This window comes from Ornithodoros turicata, chromosome 10, assembly GCF_037126465.1.
Source record: "Ornithodoros turicata isolate Travis chromosome 10, ASM3712646v1, whole genome shotgun sequence".
NCBI lineage: Eukaryota > Metazoa > Arthropoda > Arachnida > Ixodida > Argasidae > Ornithodoros > Ornithodoros turicata.
Window position 1 is genome coordinate 4780780 of NC_088210.1, and position 22023 is coordinate 4802802.

The window sequence follows — 22023 nt, forward strand, 5'->3', positions numbered from 1 at the left end:
ATGAACGGCACAAATGTGGAGGTTATACAGTAAATATGGACTTTGAGCCCCCAGAAAAAAAAATGAATGTCTCGTTTTGAGCGGTATACTTTGATTTTTTTTTTATTCAGACTGCCTTCTTTCTATGTCGGAATTAATACCATTCAGAGGTGCGGAAGATCGGGTGATTGGTCTGTTTGGTAGAGGGTGACTAGTAATTGAGGAAGGCACCAGCAAAATAAAAGACGAATATTGACGACAGAGAAGAAAAGGCATAGTCTGAATGACCCCCTGTTTGTCCTCTATATTTGTCAGCGTCCTCCAACAGTGCTACAGAGTCAATTAAAGAATAGCAATTCGCAGAGAGACGCAGCCATACCGCACTTCGGAAGTAGTATGACTCTGCCAGACGCTTTCTGAGGCTTTTGAAGCAATCACGTGCAGGATGCACAGTCTCACACAACAAATATTTACTTTCTTAACAAAAACAACGTTTACAAAAAAAAACAGAAAGCACAATTGGAAAAGTGAAAAACACCTTCCTTGAAAAACACGCATCGAGATTTGACTAAAATATTTGAGTATACATGCCCAGCGCATAAGTAGAAACTAAAAAGAATGCACGACTAAGGCGTGAGAGTGATCGGACAAGCTAGCTATAGAGTAGGGTACCTAAATCCTGGTACCTCCATCTGTGAAGTGAGAAGTGAAGAAGTGAGAAGTGAAGTACTTCGGAACGCGAGCGTCACGCGGAGACCACAACAGCTTTGTGAAACTAAGGCCTGACGTTTCTTCTTCTTTTTTTTTTTTTTCAAAAGCGCAGTGGCGGAGTTCGTGCTTTTACTTCCCTTTTCATTACTTTCGCCTTCCGGTTACCTCTAATCGTGACTCATCGCGTAAGACTCGCATGTTGCCAACACGGTAAGGTGACACCGCATACCCAGTTTCTCTCCTGCGATTTCCGCCTCATGATGCCAGCTTTAGCGTGCGCCGTGATACGAACGATGGCCACTTCTCTAGTCCATAGTCCACTTAACCACAGTCCATAACAACCGGTCGTAATACTATAGGCCACGGGAGCTAGTTAAAAAAAAAAACGTTTAATACACTGCATTAGAGTATGCAGACATATACTATAGAAGCGATATCACCGTGTGAAAAATATCTCCATAATGAGAAGCGTCCAGAAAGGAAGCACCTGATACAGGAGTGAAAGGATCATCAGTAATGTACAAGCTGAATTGCGTACAACAGCTAGACACGCTAGGCGTGCGCATAACATCGGTAAACATGTCTATCAGTAAGGACACAAAATGACAAACTATCCACGCATAAGAGAAACAGTACATTTGTATATACAGTACTCTTGATGCCTGCCAGGGACGCAAAAAATAAACAAACAACGCTACACGCAGGTAACCGACCTAATAATCGGCGGGAACTTTTGTCTGTCAGACCGAGTATAGCAAACGGCAGTGTTGTAGCCAGACTCGAACACGTGATCAGACGCCAGTGAGTGCAGGGCTTACGCTGCGATATAACCCCGCGTCAAAGAAACTCGAAGGCTTCACTCGTAAGTGAGATAGTATTTAGTAGTGATGTCACGAACTGTTTGCGAACCCGCGGTTCGACTGCGAACCTGGTGAACACATAGTGTATGGGGCAGGTTGGTACATATCCCTTGGCCAGGCGACAAAAGAAAGGAACGAGACAGCGACGACGCATGACGACATGCGTCATCGCTGTCTCGTTCCTTTTTTTTTTTTTTTTGTCACCTGGCCAAAGGAACCGGGTGGTTCGCGACGTTCGACGAACCTTCGAATTTCTTGTCCGTTTCGCAAAGGTTCGCAGCTGAATTTAGCTGATTTTCTTAGCTGCTTTTTATCTTTGAGCGAAACGGACGAAAAATAAAAAATCAAGTAATAATGAAAGGTTACGTGCGCCCTCCTGTGCGAGGAGCATATTTCTGCCCACATGAGCAAGGCTAGCGTTACGGCGTTACTGTCGGTCGAGCCCTTCACTCTGACACGCCGGGACTTTGTGTCGAATGACTTTGCTGCTGGTATTGACTACCCCAACCACTTCAAGCTACCACTTTAAAGGTATGTTGCTTGCTAACGATAAGGCAGTCTGGTAGACGTTATCTTGAGGCACTTTAATAACGAACGGCCCTGTTCCAGAAGCCTACAAGGATGACGCAAAACAGAAAGTACTGAGGGAACGTCCACGTCGTAGCGTCGCAGTTGCTACTGTGTTTTCTTTGCTACTGCAAACAGTTCAAGCCTGCGCATTGAGTGTATAAGTGTGTTGCTGGTTAACGATACGGTATTTTAGTAGTCGTTGCATCAGGGCACTGTGGTAACGTGAGTCCCCCGTGCCAAAAGACTATGGCGCCTGACGCAAAACCGAAAGTGTTGTGTGATGTCCGTCTTTCTTCAGAGATTCAGGTCTGATGAACAGCCTGTGAACTCAGCCGTGCAATCTCATTCTTCTGTGCCCCACTCTCGCCCTCAACGCATTAACCTCATGCTTTCCTTTTAAACTCATCTTCTGTGATTCATCTCATCTTTCTTTCACCGTTTGTTAGTCATCTTTTTTTGTCATCTTCGTCTTTAATCTACCTCATCCTTCTTTCATCATTTGTTAGTTTTTCGGTATTTCCTAATTCTTTCTCTTTGTCTTTATTTCTTTTTATTTATTTATTATTATTTCTTATTTCTGGAATAGCAAGCCGTCGTCCCGGTTGGCTGACCTTTCCCCGGTTTTTTTCCTATTCGTCTAATAAATATATCCCCCCCCCCCGTCTATGTCCGAGCTTTTCATTACTGCTGGCTTTGTTCATTACCCAAAATAGCTAGGGCTTTCTAACCACAAGTTTGTTGCACATAAGGGGGAGGTAATTGTTTGCTCCGGTTGTCCCCCCCCCCCCCCCCACACTGCAGTACGTGACTTGCTTCCTCAAAGGTTCTGTGGATGCCACAAAACCGAAAGCACTGTATGAACTACGTCAAAGCAGTGCCACCACTGCCACATTTGTTAGTTTTGGTTCTTGTCAGCCCCATCAGTCCAAGCTACACTGCTTCCAAACATCAAAAAGGGAACGTTGTTCGTGGTTAACGACGGCAAGGTATTGTGTACCTTTTCTCACAGCGAGTTTTATGCAGTGCACATTTTTCTCTCCAGAAGGCAGCTAATCTGACAAAGCCAAGGGCAGTAACGTGCTGGTGGTGCGGTTATTGACTGCTGGTGTTGTCACCAACTGATAGACTCATCAATCCATGCGAGACATCAAAAAATGAAATTCTGTTCCTGGCGCTTTCAACTCTTAACTCCCAACGGCTGGAACGGATTATCTAAGTACGCTGGTGGCTACCGCTAACGTATTAGTCTCCTCCTTTGATCTCGGGGTGGTTGATAAATTGTGCATGCTGTTTCCCAGAGGGCTCTGCAGCTGACACAAAAGCAATGACTGCATGGACCCCGTAGAAGCTGGCACTGCTGTTGCTTTGTCTACTGACTTGTGGTGTTGTCACAGTCCCCAACCCAAGTCACTCAAGTCAGCTGTCTAGCTGTAAGTGCATTTGCTGGCAGGGAGTGTGATGTTTTGCTTACAGTATTGTCTTGTCCCATTTCTCAGGGGATGTCACAATGAGCGAAGCAAGCAGTGAAGATGTTTATGATCTCGAAGAGGACATTTTTACTGGAACATTTATCGGCTCCACGGGAAGACGAAGCAGTGTTCCAATATATGTTGGGTCATCTGGAATTGAGCTGGATGGTGAACTGGTGCCCCATGCTGCATCAGGTAAATGTTCCTTCTTGGATGCCCATAATCATTTGGAAGTGAGCCTTTCACCCTTTTCAAAACCACACTAACATTGTTTAAGGCCAGGAAAAAAAATCACTTTCACTGCCAGTAGTGAATCATCTTTCACACATCTGGCTTTTGTTTGCCGTCACAGATGCTCCAACAGAACCAAATGTCAGCGTCTATTGTTCTTTCTCCTCGGAAGAATCTTCTCTTCTTGACTACAGTGCTACCGAAGAATCCACTGACCGCAGTGGTGGCGTTCACGACGAAGAAACTGGTAAAAGGAAAACTTCTTTTCTGTGGAACCACTTTGAGCAAAATCAGGATCCCCTAGTAGCTAAATGTAGAGCATGCCACAGAAGTGTGCGTCTCGGTAAAGAGAGCAGTGACGCGAGAACAGGAACAACGGCTTTGCACAAGCATTTGTTGCGGCACCATGCATACCTACTTCCACGAAAAACAGCTAGTGAGCAACCATCACCTTCCACAACAAGATCGGGCTGTAAAATGCCTGCGCAGTGCTCTGCGAGACAACCAACATTAAAAGAACTTATCGACCAGAAGAAAGTGTGGGGGGCTAGGCACTCACAAGCAGAAGCTCGCAACAGGCACATGGCCGTGTTCATTGCGATTGGAATGAAACCATTCACAATTGTTGAGGAACCAGCTTTTCTTGACTTTCTGAAGTTCTGTGTCCCAAACTGGAAAGTGCCAAGCCGAAATTACTTTGCTCATACAGCCATTCCAGAGCTTGAGAGGGTCCTTGAAAACTCGATTCGTGAGAAGCTGAGGCAGTCCATCGGAAAAGACGTGCACATTACCACAGACATTTGGTCCAGCTGCCAGGTTAATCATTATATCAGTGGGAACGGCAGCAGCAGTCTGAGCATGATGCCTTACCCGTTCTTCATTGTATTGCAGCTGCTGCTATCATCTGCTTTTTGCGGCACACACGTGCCGTTACCTATCAACACATGGTCACCGGCTTTCTATGATGTCCCCGGCGAGGGCACTGTCTCCGCGCCAGGAGACGGTTACTGCAGCTCGTCACGTGGATTCACTGTCTACCCCGTCTACCCAGACGGCACGCTACTACAGGCCCCCTACTTCCGCTCCGCATCTACGTCATCACAGCAGGACGAATTTAAACCGTGTCTGCACATCTTCAGCTTCAGTGGGAACGGCAGCAGCAGTCTGAGCATGATGCCTTACCCGTTCTTCATTGTATTGCAGGTCAGTCACAGTGCATCATATTGTAGTGATGATGTTTGCTTGTTACTGCTGCTGCCACCCCCACAATTCGCTTACCTATGCAACTTGTGTCATTCGTATGTATACATGTTGCAAGTAATTCTGTTATCCGGTGACATTGAAACAAATCCCGGCCCTATGACTAAGGCACAGGAAGAACAACTAGGTACCGCACTGGAAATCCTGTCCAGATTAGATACGAATGTTAATACGCTGCTAGCTGATGTGAGAACGCTCCAGCTCAGGCAGCAATCTACTGATGAAGCCTTATCAGCCTTACCCTCCAAACTGAACTCAGTTGAAAAAGTGTCGGACGTCAAAAGCACACAAACAGATTTCCTCAACGGCATTCAAGCAGACATATCTCAGATCAAACTATCGAATGGCACCAACCCAACCCACGTACACTGTAAACTTTTTCACACCTTTAATGGTGTGCGCTATGAACATTCAACCTGGTTGCGTAACATTGCATCTCCAGGATGATATTTTACAAAATTTGGAAAGCATTACTAAAGATCAAGTGTCAAACAAAAATCTTGCTTTCATTATGTATTGGATATCGTAGGTACGAGCTAATGCATATATACATCGCTATCGATAATCGAGCACGCGCAAGTGTCTACAATACTGTTGAACAATGTTGATTTGTTGCAAGACTGAATTTTTGGAGGACAGACAACACTGGAGTAAAGAAAATTTGTGCGAAACCGTGCTCCATTATGATGTTACCAAAATTACACCTAAAAAGGCGTGCGCCATGCACGTTATTACACCTTTAAAGGTGTGAAAAGGTTTAGAGTGTAAGGGCTCTTGAATCCCGCATGGATGAGTTTGAAGACCGTTCTCGTAGGTCAAACATTATTTTCTATGGGATCCCTGACATAGCCAGCGAGACCTGGACTCAGTCTGAGTCAAAGGTTATTGATGTATGTAATACAAAGTTAGGCATGCAGTGTGCGCCCTCTGATTTTGAGCGTGTTCACCGCATAGGCACATTTCGTACGAATAAGACTAGGCCGATTATCGCAAAGTTCTGTTCCTTCAAGCTTAAAGATCAGGTTCTAACGTGTAGTAAAGCGCTTAAGGGTACCGACTTAAGTATCTCGAACGATTTCTCTAGTGCCACGCGACTCGCCCGCCGCAAACTGGTCGAATTTGGCAAAAATCAGTCACAGCCCTTTAAGCTCAGGTATGAGAAGCTATTCATCGGTTCGAAGTGCTACCAATACAACCACGACGAATCCCATGTTAAAGAATTAACGGCGTAGCTACAAGATGTGAGTAGTGTATCACCTGTTGTTAATAGCAGATCAGTGTCTTCGCTTTCCGTGGTTTTTATGAACATTAGGAGTGTTATTCCAAAACTTGACGCTTTATGTAGTGTTTTGTACGACTGTTCCTCGGATATCGTCATCTTAACAGAGACCCGGTTGTCACCTGATATACACGATATAGAGATGAACACTTGCTTTGGCGACTATCATGCACTTAGATGTGATAGGCAAGTAAAGAAAGGAGGTGGTGTACTGATCGCCGTTAAAAAGCACTTGTCCGCTACCTCTATTCATGTTGATACTGACTGTATCAACAATTCAATTGAATCATGAATTTCATCATCAATTGAATCATGTTGGGTGTCGCTGTCCCATACCTACCCTGACTTTGTCATTGGTGTGTGTTACTGCCGACCTAATTGCTCTGCTCTGCTTTGTTTGTCCAATATTTGCGTGACATTTTAGCATTCGTCAGCAATAAGCATCCAAAGAGTCATGTTCTTCTGCTTGGTGATTTCAATTACCCGCATATAGATTGGACTAACGTGAGTGCCCCCTCATCTCCACATGCTAGAGCTTTATCGACCTTTCGTTAACTTTTAATTTAGAGCAACTTGTATCTGTACCAACTAGAAGTACTGTTTCAACCGAATCCATACTTGACCTTGTTTTTGCCTCGCATCTAGAGGACGTTACCTCCCTCTCTGTTTTTGATGGGTTAAGTGACCATAAGATTGTACATTTCATGTTACCGTCTGCCTCATCCATCCACCATAATAACATAGTCACCAAAACTATTCGAGACTATAAACGCGCCAATTTTGACGCGATTATCGCCGGTCTACGAACATTTCATGATGAGTTTGTTTTGTGTTTTCACAAGCGATCTGTTGACGAAAACTGGTGTCTTTTTCGCGACACCCTTAACCGGCTTGTCGACTTGCATGTTTCTATGTTACGCATAATAACTCACAAAAGGGTTCCTTGGTTTAGGAAAGAACTAAAAGTCCTTCGTAACAAAAAGAAGCGATTATTTAAGAAGGCCAAGGCCTCAATTGCTCTTGACCACTGGAACGAATATCACGAGTGCGCTCGCTCTTACAAATGTGCACTAAAAAAAGCCAAAAACAAATACTTCCACCAGGATTTACCTTCGCTCCTTATTCACAACCCAAGGAGATTCTGGAATGAGATATCTCCTGTTAAGGACAACGCCATCCGTCTGTCCGACTCCGGTGGGAATCCAATACCCCCGAACGAGTGTGCTTCATTATTTGCTGCACATTTTTCCTCTGTCTTCACTATAAGCCATAAGGACCATAATACGCACATACCTCAAGAAGGATGCGTGCCATTGGAATGTATCACTTCCCAAGGCATCTGCAAGCTAATCGAGTCACTCAAATCATCCACATCCTCCGGGCCAGATGATCAATACCAAAGTACTAATCATGACCAGGCAAACCTCTAGTATGATTCTGGCATACATCTTTTCACAGTCCTTGCATAATTCAATGCTACCGTATGATTGGAAAGTAGGGAAGATCATCCCAGTGTTTAAGTCTGGCGACACCCAATTAGCTAATAACTACCGACCCATATCGCTAACAAGTATCTGCTGTAAACTACTAGAACACATTATTTATTCACATGTTGCGAGATTTCTTGAGAAGAATGACTTCTTCTATCCACTCCAACACGGTTTCCGTAGGGACCGTTCCTGCGAAACTCAGCTTGCATCTTTTCTTCATGACCTCTTTTCTAACGCTGACGTATCTGCACAAACTGACGCCGTATTTCTAGATTTCCGTAAGGCTTTCGACAAAGTGCCTCATAATTACCTTTTACAGAAACTTAGTGCTGCTAATATTGACTGTAAAACCTATTATTGGATACAAGACTTCCTCACGAATCGCGCTTCCTTCATAATCTGCAATGATCATCGTTCCGATTTTTTTGCTGTGACATCTGGTATCCCTCAGGGATCGGTGCTTGGTCCCCTTCTCTTTCTTATTTATATTAACGACCTCCCTAATAATATTTCTTCCACCACACGGCTATTTGCCGATGACTGTGTTATCTATCGCAAGACTTCTTCCTTTTCTGATCAGGTTGCTCTACAACATGACCTCTCACTAGTTCATTCGTGGTGTTTAACCTGGCAGATGCCTCTTAACCTTAACAAATGTAATGTTATTACTTTTGCCCGTCGCAATTACGGCCGTTTTTCTCCATATCCATACTCACTAAACGACATTGCTCTTACTAAAGTAAGCTCTTACAAGTATGTTGGCATTCATCTCTCCCAAGACCTAACTTGAAACAAGCACATTGAATTCATTGCTGGCAATGCTTGGCTATATTTGACGTAACCTGAAACTCGCACCCCAGGAAATTAGAAAACTAGCATACTTATCACTAGTACGTTCAAAACTGGAGTATGCCTCTTCTTTGTGGGACCCTCCTCAACAATACTTATCCTCCGCTCTTGAAGCCATCCAGAATAGAGCAGCCCGTTTCATCGTTGGTGATTACTCACGTCATTCTTCAGTCTCGGTAATTAAACAACAACTTCAACTCCCTAACCTAGGAAGACGTCGATACATTGCAAGGTTGTCTCTGTTTCACAAGTTCATTCATACCATTCCGCCTAGCATTTCCCCTATCTCTCGTTCTTCCACAATCTTTCCCCGCTTAGACCATTTGTACAAGGTAACTCGTTTCGCCTGCTACACTGATATCTTTGCTAAATCATTTTTTTTTGTAAGACTACTATTAACTGGAATGATCTTCCCTCGAATATTGCGGAGCTCACTGATCACACCACGTTTCGTAGGAAGATATCATCTACCATTTAACCATTCACTAATAATCAATTGATTCCTTTCTTTTCGCACCGTTATTTGTCAAATGTATTTATTGTTATACCTAATATCTGTACAACCCCACTCCCCCATGCAATGCTCGCAAGAGCCTTTGGACTATTGTAAATAAATAAAAAATATCTCAGTTACAGCACATTGGGCAACAATAAACACGTCACAACAAGTCACGGGAGCATTGGAGAGGCAGAAGGCAGTACTTGCCATGTGTAGCTTTGGGCAGTCTCATCTGGCACAAAACATCGCCAGCAAGTTAGAATCTGTTTTCCACAAATGGTTCCCACAACTAGGACTTAAACCAGGCATGGTGACAACAGACAACGGGCAGAATGTTGTGAAAGCCATCAAAGACAGTGGATGGCTCGCATTGCATGTGCTGCGCATTGCTTGAACCTCGTGGTAAAATCTGGCATTCGTAAACTTGGTGGTGACGCAGATGAAGCCCTGAAGACTGCTCGCGCTATATGTGGGCACTTCCACCATTCAGCTACAGCGCAAATGAAGTTAAAAGAAATTCAAGGCCGTCATAGGTTGCCCTTGCACCAGCTGTTGCAGGACGTTCCTACTCGGTGGAACAGCACAGCAACGGCGAGCAGTTTCTGAATACTTCGAGGACAGTACACGTCGCCATTTAGGCCCTCAGCAGTGGGCGCTCCTGAATGCTTTGGTCCATGCCCTCCAACCTTTTGAGGAGGCCACAGTACGTCTTCTGAGCATGGACTCTGCCACTGTGAGTCAAGTGCTACCTCTGGTAGTGTTCATTGAAAGAATCTTACTGAGTGCAACATCCACAAACGAAAGCGGCATGCTGCCACATCACGTCTTGTCTATTTTAGTGCATGAGTTGCAGAACAACAGACATTTCATGAAGATAAGAAAAGACATCACACACTACAGCGCAAGCTTCCTTGACCCTCACTTCAGGGACACATTTGACAACTATGCTGTTGGTGGTGAAGTGCTACGAAGGGACGTGATGGAAACCATTATTGCAAACGCTGACGAGAGAAAACACGAGAGAATATAGAAGGGAGAGAAGAGTATATGACGAGAGAAAACACAATGCAGAAGAAGCTCGGACACCACTGCAGGAACAACCAGCACACACATCTCGTGACGTAAGCGCTCCAAGTGACATAAATCCTCCATGTCCAAGTAGTGGTGGATTCCACCTTTGGCTCTCGCACTCTTCAAGTGTGGGCCTGATTGTTGCAGACCGACAAAGGGGGGGGGGGGGGACTCTGGAAGGAGCGGCGCATCTATCGTACAGGCAGAATTGGACGCATACACGTGGGACAGTAACGTAGACATTGATGTGCAAGGTGCCCCTTTGGTGTACTGAAGCCGAAAGCTTGAAAGTTGGCCTTCGTTATCAGTCGTTGCAGTAACATCCCAAGCAGCACAATGTACCGAAAGTCGAGTGCAATAGGGGTGGACGGTATGTGTCTTATCAGTGTTCCTTAGTTTCACCAGTTTGTTCAAGGCCTTCCACCTACCCGTCCACCCTTATTGCACTCGACTTTCAGTACATTGTGCTGCTTGGGATACATGATCATTCCCCCCACAAGTGTCTCTTCAGAGAGAGCGTTCAGTGCTGCTGGTGCAATTGTAACAGAACGGAGGAATCGGCTAACTCCAGAGAACTTTGGCATGCTGTCCTTCATTCGTATTAACAGATCGTGGATCCCCAATGACTATGCGTCAAGCCCCGCAAAGATAAAGGAAGCACGTGAACCCGAAGAACAGTCATATTTTCCAGTGTTCGAAGAGCCCCTCCTTCAACGAGTCGTAGACTCTGACTGCTAGAGTGCTGTCTGTTTCCAAAGTTGGGCAATGGGCAAAGTAAAGCTTGAACTCGGGGAGTGTACAGCTTTTTCATGTTCATTTTTGTTCCAGTCAAATCGATGTGCTGACATCTGACATCTAGATAAATGAAGGTAGGAAGCTGCAGTATATGTTTAAAGTCATTCTTTTGTATAAAATTTCACTTCGTAGTCGCACAACTGTTTAATTGTTGATGGATAAATTAAGCTGCTTCCCTCCGAGCATTCCCTAGGACCCGCATACCTGCACTTTAAGCCCAAAATGTCGTGCCCCCATCATATACTCTATACTTCAACTTCCTACCTTGCCTTTTGTTTTATTCTTGTATAGTCACTGTTTCATCTGTGAAAACATTTCGTTTTGGATTTTCTGTGTGAGCTTTTGTTTAATTGTAAAGTGTTAGGTATGTAGCAGCCCACGGTAGTATAAATGGTAAGCGCATAGCCAAGAGGAGTTAAGGGTCACTATTTCATTTCACAGTAGGCATTTCATTTTGCCTACCCGTAGCGTATACGAAGAGGGTAGTCAAGTCCTGTAGATCACATAAACAATGTACAGAAACCGACACTGAAGCTTTTTGTTTAAGTTTAATTTGTACAAGCTTTCGCGTGGCGGTCCACCCTTCCTCAGGTACAAAGTGAAGTGGTGACACACATAAGTATATATAGTGTAGACATATACAGGACTGAACACAGCAGTGCGTTTAGTCGTGTATATGTCTATACTATATACATACTTATGTGTGCCAACACTTCACTTTGTACCTGAGGAAGCGTGGACCTCCACGCGAAAGCTTGTACAAATTAAACTTAAACAAAAATCTTCGGTGTCGGTTTCTGTATTTTGCCTACCCGTTCAAGTTTTCGTACTTAGGGGCTTTCCTTAATGTGTGTTACTTCTTGCGCACTCATCCCAACACCAAAGCTGTTTAATTGTCACTGACAGAACATTTCACATGTAGGGTCAGTAACTGTTATTGCATATTTGCCGAAGCTGGTGTGTACTCTGCCGTGCAATGCTTGCTCCTGCGTTATATGTTCCTCTACCATTAAGTAAGATATTCCTTTATGCAGAACTAAAGTGTAACATAACTTGCTAGTGTCTCTTTTGTAGTACCCAACTGCAAATTTACTTGCTGCTGTTGCTTTCTTTTATGTGCAATAAATGCCAACTGCAATCGGCTGATGGTATAGTTGCATTTATTTATGCTATGAGGTACAACACAAAAAGCAGGAAGAGGTTTCCTTTGCCAACAAAATAGATATTTCTCATATTGCTGTTATTCAACAAGACTCAGAAGAGGGCAATTGACAGCTGGCTATAAAACTTGGATGACAGGTACGCGACGAAAGTCCGTCCCAGACCAGAGCCCACTAGTGTAAACGTGGTAAACGTAGTTTGTATATTTAAGATTTAGCTGCGAACAGTTTTGCACCGTTGTCCTTGCGTGCTTTGTTTTTCTTAGCGACTCTCTATTTACTCTGCGAAGGTGTATGTAGAAATGCTAGGTGGTACTGTGGTAGGCGCAGGTATAAGTTTCTGTTGTTAGAAAAATACAAATCGAAGGAAAGCTAACTGATTTATCGCACATACCGTACAGGAGGACATATCGTCTGATGATTAAGCCTTGAGTGGCGTACGTTGGACTGTTTACGTTTCCGGGCAGGTCACGCCAGCGCATGCGCAGTGAAGTCGAACTTTTGCGAACTCGAACTTTGCCAGGTTCGTTACATCACTAGTATTTAGATCTACACCGCTCGAGCGTTCCCGATACCTTTTTGTCGGGACCTGTACGGAACTTGTAATATGCATTGAGTTACTGATTATTTACCTTATCCGTTCCACTCCCGCATTTGAAGCCATCTGGCGCTGAAGTTCTTCGGAATTCTCGCTTCTCGTTGTTCCAACAGCAACTTAGGGTGCAGCCATCGTTAAGAGTCTGCAATGATACAAAAACACATTAGAATCTTTCACGTGTGGTATTACTGGATGATAAAGCCAACGCGACCTGCCAGGGTGGTGACAAATACACGTTATAAGGAATATCCTGGGGGCAAAACAAGTAACTGATAAAGTCGCTGACTGTTCTTATAACCTGAGACAATTGATGCTCTGAGGCTGGAACGCATAGAAAGGACAAACACGTATAAAGCCTCAAGCGCCGAAGAAATTAATAATGAAAGAAGATTAGAAAGAAAGCGATTATCGAAGATGTGGCTTCGGGTCCTACAGGTGGCTAACCATTCCAGTGACTTCCATCTTTCATCATTAATGTTCTTATAAGTTCGCTGTCTGGCTTCCCTACACAGTGAAGCATGTAAAATGCAGAAAGAGAATTCCGAGTCATGCCGTTCCTTTTCTGATTCTATCCTAAGCTCTATTCACAAATGTATGTCCCAAACTTATCCTCCGCCGTACGGACACTAAAAATTACATTGAGCGCATAATGTGCTAAGTCTTATTGTCATTCGCACAGTGCTATACGGAGGTATTTAATGGCGAAAAAGGGTGAAGAGGAGAATGAACTGCATACTCGACAAACCTGTGTTAGGGCAAACTCAGAATAAACTGCATGCAGACTACGTTCCTCTTGCGCAAAGAGTTTCGGTTTCGCTTGGCGCCTTGCGCCACCTGTAAAGGCTTGAGAAAGGACTGAGGGGACTTCTTCGATGTTTCAGGGGGCATTTTTTCCGGGAACATTTTTTTTCATGCGCATTTTTTTTGTTCCTGAGTATCACTCCTGAGTGCTCGTATGCAAGTGAAAAAGATCATCCAATGAAGCTGTCCTGTGCCCAGTGCTCATGCATGCAATGAGTCCGCAGAGGAGAACACAGTGCCCTGAGCACAGAATGGCCTCTCCCATCATGCCCCCATCTTCGACCTCGTACCTCGCATAAGGAGAACTCATCGTTGTTGTCTGCAAACTCTATGCAATAGGCGGTTCCGTCCAGGCCATGTCCTGGAAGCTTGGTCACGTTGCTGTACACACCTTGCGGTTTCTTCCTCAAACAACTTTCGGATTTGGTCCTGCAAAATATGTCCCCACAATAAAGTATACCACAAGAGAACATGTTTCCCACAAAGCGTCTATATTGTGCGCCCTAAACGCACACCAGCTAGGGTACTTCCACCAGAACTGGTTAGGCTTACCTCAGATTTGCTGCGACCCCGCCAATCTCATCACTTCCCAGGCTGTAATGGCAAGCACGCAGTATCATGTACTTACACTCTTTTGGAAACGGCTACGCTAAGAAAGTTAGCTCAAGTCTCAGTTGTAACGCTTTCCTCGGGAGAGTAACATTATAGAGGTCTTCGTAATGTTGCTCTCCTGTTTCACAGTTGCTTTAATATACGATAACTAGGGTTCCGAGTTTTCAAAGCCTTCATTTTCGAAAATTCGAACGGTGTCTATCGGGGTTTTCAACTTTTCGGAAATTCGCGGAGCTCCTCGGATGATTAAAAAGTCCGAAAAACGAACGGCGCCGATTTCGGAGCATTGCGGAGCAGTCATTGCAGAGACAATGCGCGGAAAGATGGGCAAAAGAAACTGGGACCACACGATGTAACTTACGAATGTTTTAATACACAGAGCTATTGAAGGCCAGTCATGCGTCCAGCGACTCTAAAGGAGGCTACCAGTTCTGACCTTTCCTTTTTTTGCTTTTTTTTAGTTGTGAATCAGTTTGAAGTCGAAACCTAGGTGTGGAAGAAGAGGGACAAAGCAAGAAGGAAACGGGAAAAACCTTAAGGCCGCCCAGTGGGCGTTGGAAAACCTGGAGTTTATCGGATAAATCCGTTGTTTTGCAAAAAAAACAGCGGAGGGAGTATATCGGAGTCTCTCGGATAAATCCGAAAAGTCGGAAGCCTAATGGTAACCTAGCGCTCGTGGGGCCCAAAGAAATGACGTCGCTGTAACCGCGCTTTGAGCTTTGCTACGTCACGGTATGACAGTGAGTCCATCCTGTACCGTCGTTATTTGTTTTTAGCACTGTTTTACCGATTTTCTTTTGTATGTCCAGGGCCAGCGTGGGACCCTCACTACTGGCTTGTGTTGTTCTCGCGGCCGGCGAGAGACTGCTTTACATCTGCAAACAGTCCAGAGCATTGACGAATAACAAAATCAAAAATATATAGGGGAGCTATTTCTCCTTTTTTATTACCCGACGCGTTAATTTGTCGATGCCTCGTTTCTATTCAAAATACTTGCTGGCTGTAGAACGCGAGTTCAAAAAAGGAACGCGAGCGAACCGCTCAGCGTTACGGATAACCTATCCCGTAAGGGAGAGACCGTAGCGTGCATTATAGCGCTAGCGTTTTGGGTTCCCTTACTCTTATGCACCCTATTCTTACACAGCTATCCGTCGATCATGGGTACTTACAGTCTGAGAATGCCGAACATGATACTTTCCATCTTGTCAAAGTCTGGATTATATAAGCCAGCTGCCACTCCCTTGTTGGGTGTGCAAATTGTGCCGCTTGGACTCCAGGCTGCAGTAATCAAAAAATATTCGATCAATAGGGTACTGTACAGGAAAGCACTATATGTATCTCTTCAGAACAAGTCAGTGACATCGGACAGGCAGCTTCTCGTCAGAATCACAGCGGGGTTTCGTTCTCCAGCCTTAGCTCCTGAGCGTTATCCCCCCAAGGGTGCGCTCTTTCGGGTTTGGCTTATTTGCATGGCAAAATTAGGCGATAGATATTTTAACGTACATAGTATTTTGGGGGCTTTAAAGGCAAACAATGGTTTTTAACGATGGTTTAAATGGTTTTATCGCTGATTCAGCTGTCTCACTTTTGTGCAAAGGCCCTTAATTAAAGATGTAATCAATTATTTTAGGTAACTAATCACATAGCATTTACCATACATCGGTAAATTACATATGAAATACAATTAATGTTACATAATTACTGATTGCCGCAATTGAAGTGTAATTAAATAACATGACAATTACTACGAAAAAGTAATGACGTCCCAAAATCAAGATTATTACTGCGAACTTAATCGTAACGATATTGAGGATGTGGCAGTTCATTCTCAGATAACACCATGTTGTAACAACTAGATATATCTTGTTCTGTCCATCACAATCACTGTCACTCTCTCTTACTACAACCAAGTGTTGTCACAGCGTAGAAGCAACTGTCTTTCGTAGTGGCTGTAGGTTAGGTTGCCCCTCTGATGAGTGAGGGTGTCTCTAGCCCTGCTGAAGACACTCTCGACTGATGCAGAGATAGCAACGCGGCGTTGTAGTCAGTGGACATGGCTTTGGTGTGGGCAAAGGCATCAAGGCACGAAAATACTTTGAATTTCGTGTTGCTTAGCACCAATGTCCAAGCTCATTGGTGTCGTCCGTATCGTCCTCGACCAGTCTGGAAGAAGTAGTCATCGGGAAGCTCCGCTCTGTCTGGCTGCTCCTCATCGTCTCTTCTGTAATTCTGCCTTCCTCCTGTTATACTCCTGCTCAACAACTTCAGCTGTCCCAGATTCCCATCACAAAGCCATCTCAGCTTGAGTCGCGGACGTGTCGCTGATGCAGTCAAAGTGCCCAAAGTCAAGTGTCAACATAGAACACATACTCGATTCCTTCGCAAAAAGGAATGAGTAATGACATTAAAATTAGTGCCAAATATAGTTAAATTACATGACAAATTACATAATGTAAAAAGTAATCCATTACTGTAATTTCATTACAGTGATGACATTACTTCTTAGGTATGGCATACCATGCTGTCTTCGAGCAGATGTCCGCCCGGCAAGAGCAAACACGAGAACTATGCGGCTCTCAAAGATTTATATGTATATTGTCAGCGGCACCTCTGAGCGGATGACGTCAGAAGGTCACGTAGCACGCGATTCCTCCCGTCAGGGTGTGCTAACACACCACTGAAACCCCAGTGCGAAGCCAGTCAAGTATACAAGGGAAAAAGTAGCCTGCCCGTGTACTGCTGGCCAAAACAGCTGTCCAGTACTGGCATGGCGACGTTTGGCTTATAAAGACATACAGGGTGTCCAGAAAACGTGTCATTGAATTATAATTAAAAAACTACGCCAGCTAGAATCACGCGGTAAACATCACTTGTTCTTATTAGGTTTGTGCCACCTCCTAATGTGAATGTCATGTACTCCAAGTTTAATTATGTAAATATTTGCGAACTGAACTCGAATATTTGCCAAGTAAATGTCACTTTTTTACCCCACCGATATGAAGAGCGTGTCGAGTTCACTCAAATTCATGATAATTCACAGTGATATTCACGAGCTACCCTATCGGAAAAATAGCCGAATATCATGCTTTTCGGAGCACCGAACCATAGCGCGCGATGACCTTTTGAGCGCAATCGCTCTAAGTGCGACGAAAGGAGGTTCCGAAGCCAGCCCACAGAGTGATAGTAGAAAAAGTAACAGTTCCTAAAATTGGGAGAGGGAAAGCATTATATTAGCGAAAGTCGGACGTGATAACCCGTTCCTGTTTTATCTCTTTCTGCGATGTCGGGGAGGGCTGGGTTTCCAACCTTCTTTCGTCGGACTGACAAAGATTGCGCTGAAAGATTCATCGTGCGCTACTCTGTGCGACCTCCATAGAGCATGATGTTCGGCTATTTTTTCCGATGGGATGGCTCCTGAATATCCCTGTCAATTATCATTAATTTGACTAAATTAGACACGCTCTTCACATTGGTGGGGTAAAAAAGTGACCGTTACTAGGCAAATTTCCGACTTAAGCTCGCAAAAATTTACTTAATTAAACTTACGTTACACGACATTCACTCGAGGAGGTGGCAAAAACCCAGTAAGAACAAATGCCATTGACCGCATGACTCTAGGTGGTGTAGTTTTTTTATTATAATTCAATGACACGTTTTCTGGGTCACGCTGTATACTATACGTGCAGCCAAAGTGCTCCGGCTACTTTCTTTCCTACGGTTTTTAGTATGGTCTAGAACTAGGCGCTTTTCGGGGGCATGAACAAAGCGGCTTTCATCTTATCTGTGTCGGAGAGCCAGATCAGATTAGCGCCTAGTTCAATCAGCTCCACCGCTCCAAAGCACGTGCCCTCTCAGTAGGAGTGCCTGTAGCTCTTTCTGCGCTCGAATACTGCGTAGTTGTGGTTTCGGTTCATTCATATCGCGGAATTTGGCAATGTATGCCTCGAAGCACGTTCGCTTCTCAGGGTGTTTAATAGGATCGATGTATTTCAGTAAAGACTATCTCCAATTCCGCTTCGGAAATTCTCGAATTTCCGAAAACATCTAATAAGTGAGTTAATTAATGAATCTTAGCTAATTAGTCATCCAGCATTTGCATATGCTGTCTTACAGGATGTCTGTCTGGCAGTATAGCCCACCTCCTGGAACGCATCTATCTTGCCTGGTCGTTTTTTCTTAAATACAAATTATGTAACGAATAAAAAACACCCTGTATAAATAAGTCGCGCCTAAATGAAACCACCTTGTATAAAGAAGTGCCGCATGAGCAGCTACTTGTAAACAAAGTTCCTGTGTCCGAAGCTGTTCCGCGGCAATCGTCAAAATAGCGAATCTCGATGTTCACTTAGCGAAGGAGGATGAGCAGGATCTATCTCTATCACTGCAGTGTAGACAAACCTAACTAGAGTCAAGCCTAACCAGACATCGCTGTGACCAGGGATTTCCCTACACCCCCCCCAGGGGGGGGGTGTACACCCTCCCTGCATTTTTGCGACCCCCGCCCCCCTGAAATTTCTCAGGTGACCCCACCCAGCTCGGCCACCAACACTTTCTGGTAGTGAGTCCGGCGAAGCGAATTACATCCTGTACTGTTAAACTTGGGTTGTACGACCACAGTCATGCAGATGATCGTACGATGCATTTGTCCAAAATCATTTTAAAGTGACTGTGCAATGCATATATTGTGCCTATGTACGAGCAAAAATGTGTGTGGGCACGCAAACTCAATGTGGATCATCAAGAGCCATTTACGCCCAACTCAACGAAGCGAACTAAAGTTTCACCGTTCTAAGGCTTTCACCGTGGATTGCTAGGTGTTCGTTGACAAGATGGCAGTCTCTTATCTCTGTCGGTCGTGTGATTATGCATCTTAATGTTGAAATGCCGTTCATAATGAATCTCTATTCTAATGTACTGCATTCTAAAGTAATAACATGTACAAATAAACCGGGAAAACTGTGCAGATATGTCACCGTTGGGCCACGATTATTTCCGTGTCTAAGAAAAATCCCGTAAGTGGAACCCCTTCACCACGCATGACCCTCCCTCCCCCCCCCCCCCCCCCTTGAAAGCTCGGCACCTCCCCAGTAGTGAATTTCTGGGGAAATCACTGGCTGTGACTTGCTGAGGACAAGGAGCGCGCAACATTTTTGGAACGGTCCGTGACGCTATTTTTGAGTCTGTAACGTATCTTTCGAAGTGTCGCAGAAAAGGGCGCGCACCTCCCATTTTCAACAACAGGACGCCAATGCGGCTACATCTAGATGCACCACACGCGTTGAGTATGTCGTGCGCTCCTCCTGTGAGAGTGAGGAGTGAATGTACTTTTCTCGATCATTCGACCTAGTCAACGGAGCAACTAGGGTTCCCATCCTTCATTTATTTATTTTTTTCCTGCTGCAAACCCCAAATAAGAATACAAACACGCAATAACGTACCCTTGTAATACTTTCCCTCGACGTTGGCTGCCCTGAGAATTGCCCTGAAAGAGGAAATAGCGGTTTAAAACGCGTCGGATGAACATTCGGTCATTTCGTACTCGCTCGGGGAGAGATTGCCTCTCCAGCTTCCACCGTACGGTGATCGGCGACATTCCCAACACTCGCCACCCCATACATCCATGACGAAGCAGAAAAAAAAAATTCCTCCCACATTCGCGAAAGAAAGCAATGGAGCTCGAACATGGGTCTACTGCTCTTTCTTTCTTTTCTTTTTTTTTTTTCTATCAAGAGGAACAGGAATGGAATCATATTCTGTATCCACGAATACACCGCATCAGTATCACTCCGAGTGACATCGTTCTCGTGCCTAGTTTGTTGGAAGTATCTCCGATACACCTTATTGCATGTCACTCTCAAACAAAACACCGAAAACATTTTGTCGACGAGAATGTCACATTGGCTAAACAGTGCTACCAACATGATAGCAAGACACACGTTCTGGTAGTGTGCCATACTTCGCAATTTTTCACATTACCGCCGCAGAGATACAGCGAGCATCGGCCTAGAGCTCCTGTTTGCGCGGAAGCAGTACTGGCCGCCGTACAATTGATCCGCTAAGGAGCACGACTTTACATGCAGTGATGACGCCGCCGCGCCCTATCCGAATCTTTGTGACGCGTGCAGAAGGCCGCAAACGTCTGGCGAGAGGTTTAGAATAAAGGTGCACAAGTTCGGCACCTGGAACGCCACGATGGAACGGTGCTGGAATCGATGGGCAGCTGGTACCTCGGAGATGTACTCACGTGGTGGTGGTGGTGGTAGTGGTGGTGGTGATAGGGCTTGCCGTTGTCGGCCTCACGTATGTGGCCAACGTCACGACTGACGCCCTCGGGGAATGTGCGTCCTGGGCCGACTTCTAAGGGAACTCGCGTGGCAATTTGCGCCAACGAACGCATAGAAATCCAGTGGGGAGGTGTGAAGGGGATAGCGTCCGGACGCGAGCCGACGATATTCCGAGCAGTGACTGCCCTCCTTCTGGGCGCCTTCCTCATTGTTGGTACGGTATTTAAAGGGTTAGGTATGAGTTGCTAAAGGTTCGTGCGAATTGTGGGTCAACAGCCCGAAGGGAAGAAAAGGTCCATACAGTCTTTTACGATGGTGGTGATGGCGATGGTGAAAGGGCTTGCCGTTGTCGGCCTCACGTATGTGGGCAACGTCACGACTGACGCCCTGGGGGAATGTGCGTCCTGGGCCGACTTCTAAGGGAACTCGCGTGGCAATTTGCGCCAACGAACGCATAGAAATCCAGTGGGGAGGTGTGAAGGGGATAGCGTCCGGACGCGAGCCGACGATATTCCGAGCAGTGACTGCCCTCCTTCTGGGCGCCTTCCTCATTGTTGGTACGGTATTTAAAGGGTTAGGTATGAGTTGCTAAAGGTTCGTGCGAATTGTGGGTCAACAGCCCGAAGGGAAGAAAAGGTCCATACAGTCTTTTACGATGGTGGTGATGGCGATGGTGAAAGGGCTTGCCGTTGTCGGCCTCACGTATGTGGGCAGCGTCACGACTGACGCCCTGGGGGAATGTGCGTCCTGGGCCGACTTCTAAGGGAACTCGCGTGGCAATTTGCGCCAACGAACGCATAGAAATCCAGTGGGGAGGTGTGAAGGGGATAGCGTCCGGACGCGAGCCGACGATATTCCGAGCAGTGACTGCCCTCCTTCTGGGCGCCTTCCTCATTGTTGGTACGGTATTTAAAGGGTTAGGTATGAGTTGCTAAAGGTTCGTGCGAATTGTGGGTCAACAGCCCGAAGGGAAGAAAAGGTCCATACAGTCTTTTACGATGGTGGTGATGGCGATGGTGAAAGGGCTTGCCGTTGTCGGCCTCACGTATGTGGGCAGCGTCACGACTGACGCCCTGGGGGAATGTGCGTCCTGGGCCGACTTCTAAGGGAACTCGCGTGGCAATTTGCGCCAACGAACGCATAGAAATCCAGTGGGGAAGTGTGAAGGGGATAGCGTCCGGACGCGAGCCGACGATATTCCTAGCAGTGACTGCCCTCCTTCTGGCCGCCTTCCTCATTGTTGGTACGGTATTTAAAGGGTTAGGTATGAGTTGCTAAAGGTTCGTGCGAATTGTGGGTCAACAGCCCGAAGGGAAGAAAAGGTCCGTACAGACTTTTACGATGGTGGTGATGGCGATGGTGAAAGGGCTTGCCGTTGTCGGCCTCACGTATGTGGGCAACGTCACGACTGACGCCCTGGGGAAATGTGCGTCCTGGGTCGACTTCTAAGGGAACTGTGCCGACATATGTCTGAAAGCGTCTGAGGAAAACCCAGGAAAAACCCC

The 22023-nt window shown here is 45.5% G+C and overlaps 1 protein-coding gene across 2 annotated transcripts in view; it reads right to left on the bottom strand.

Annotated features, from left to right (window-relative positions):
- LOC135370679 (uncharacterized) overlaps nucleotides 1–22023 on the bottom strand; it is a 46071-nt gene that overhangs the window by 1328 nt on the left and 22720 nt on the right. For both annotated transcript variants that reach the window (XM_064604470.1, XM_064604469.1), the window contains 5 exons: nucleotides 19673–19716; nucleotides 15404–15512; nucleotides 14175–14216; nucleotides 13913–14051; nucleotides 12856–12963 (listed from right to left, as the gene is read on the bottom strand). In XM_064604470.1, coding sequence (XP_064460540.1) covers nucleotides 12856–12963; nucleotides 13913–14051; nucleotides 14175–14216; nucleotides 15404–15512; nucleotides 19673–19716 — 442 coding nt within the window. The remainder of the gene's footprint in view (nucleotides 1–12855; nucleotides 12964–13912; nucleotides 14052–14174; nucleotides 14217–15403; nucleotides 15513–19672; nucleotides 19717–22023) is intronic.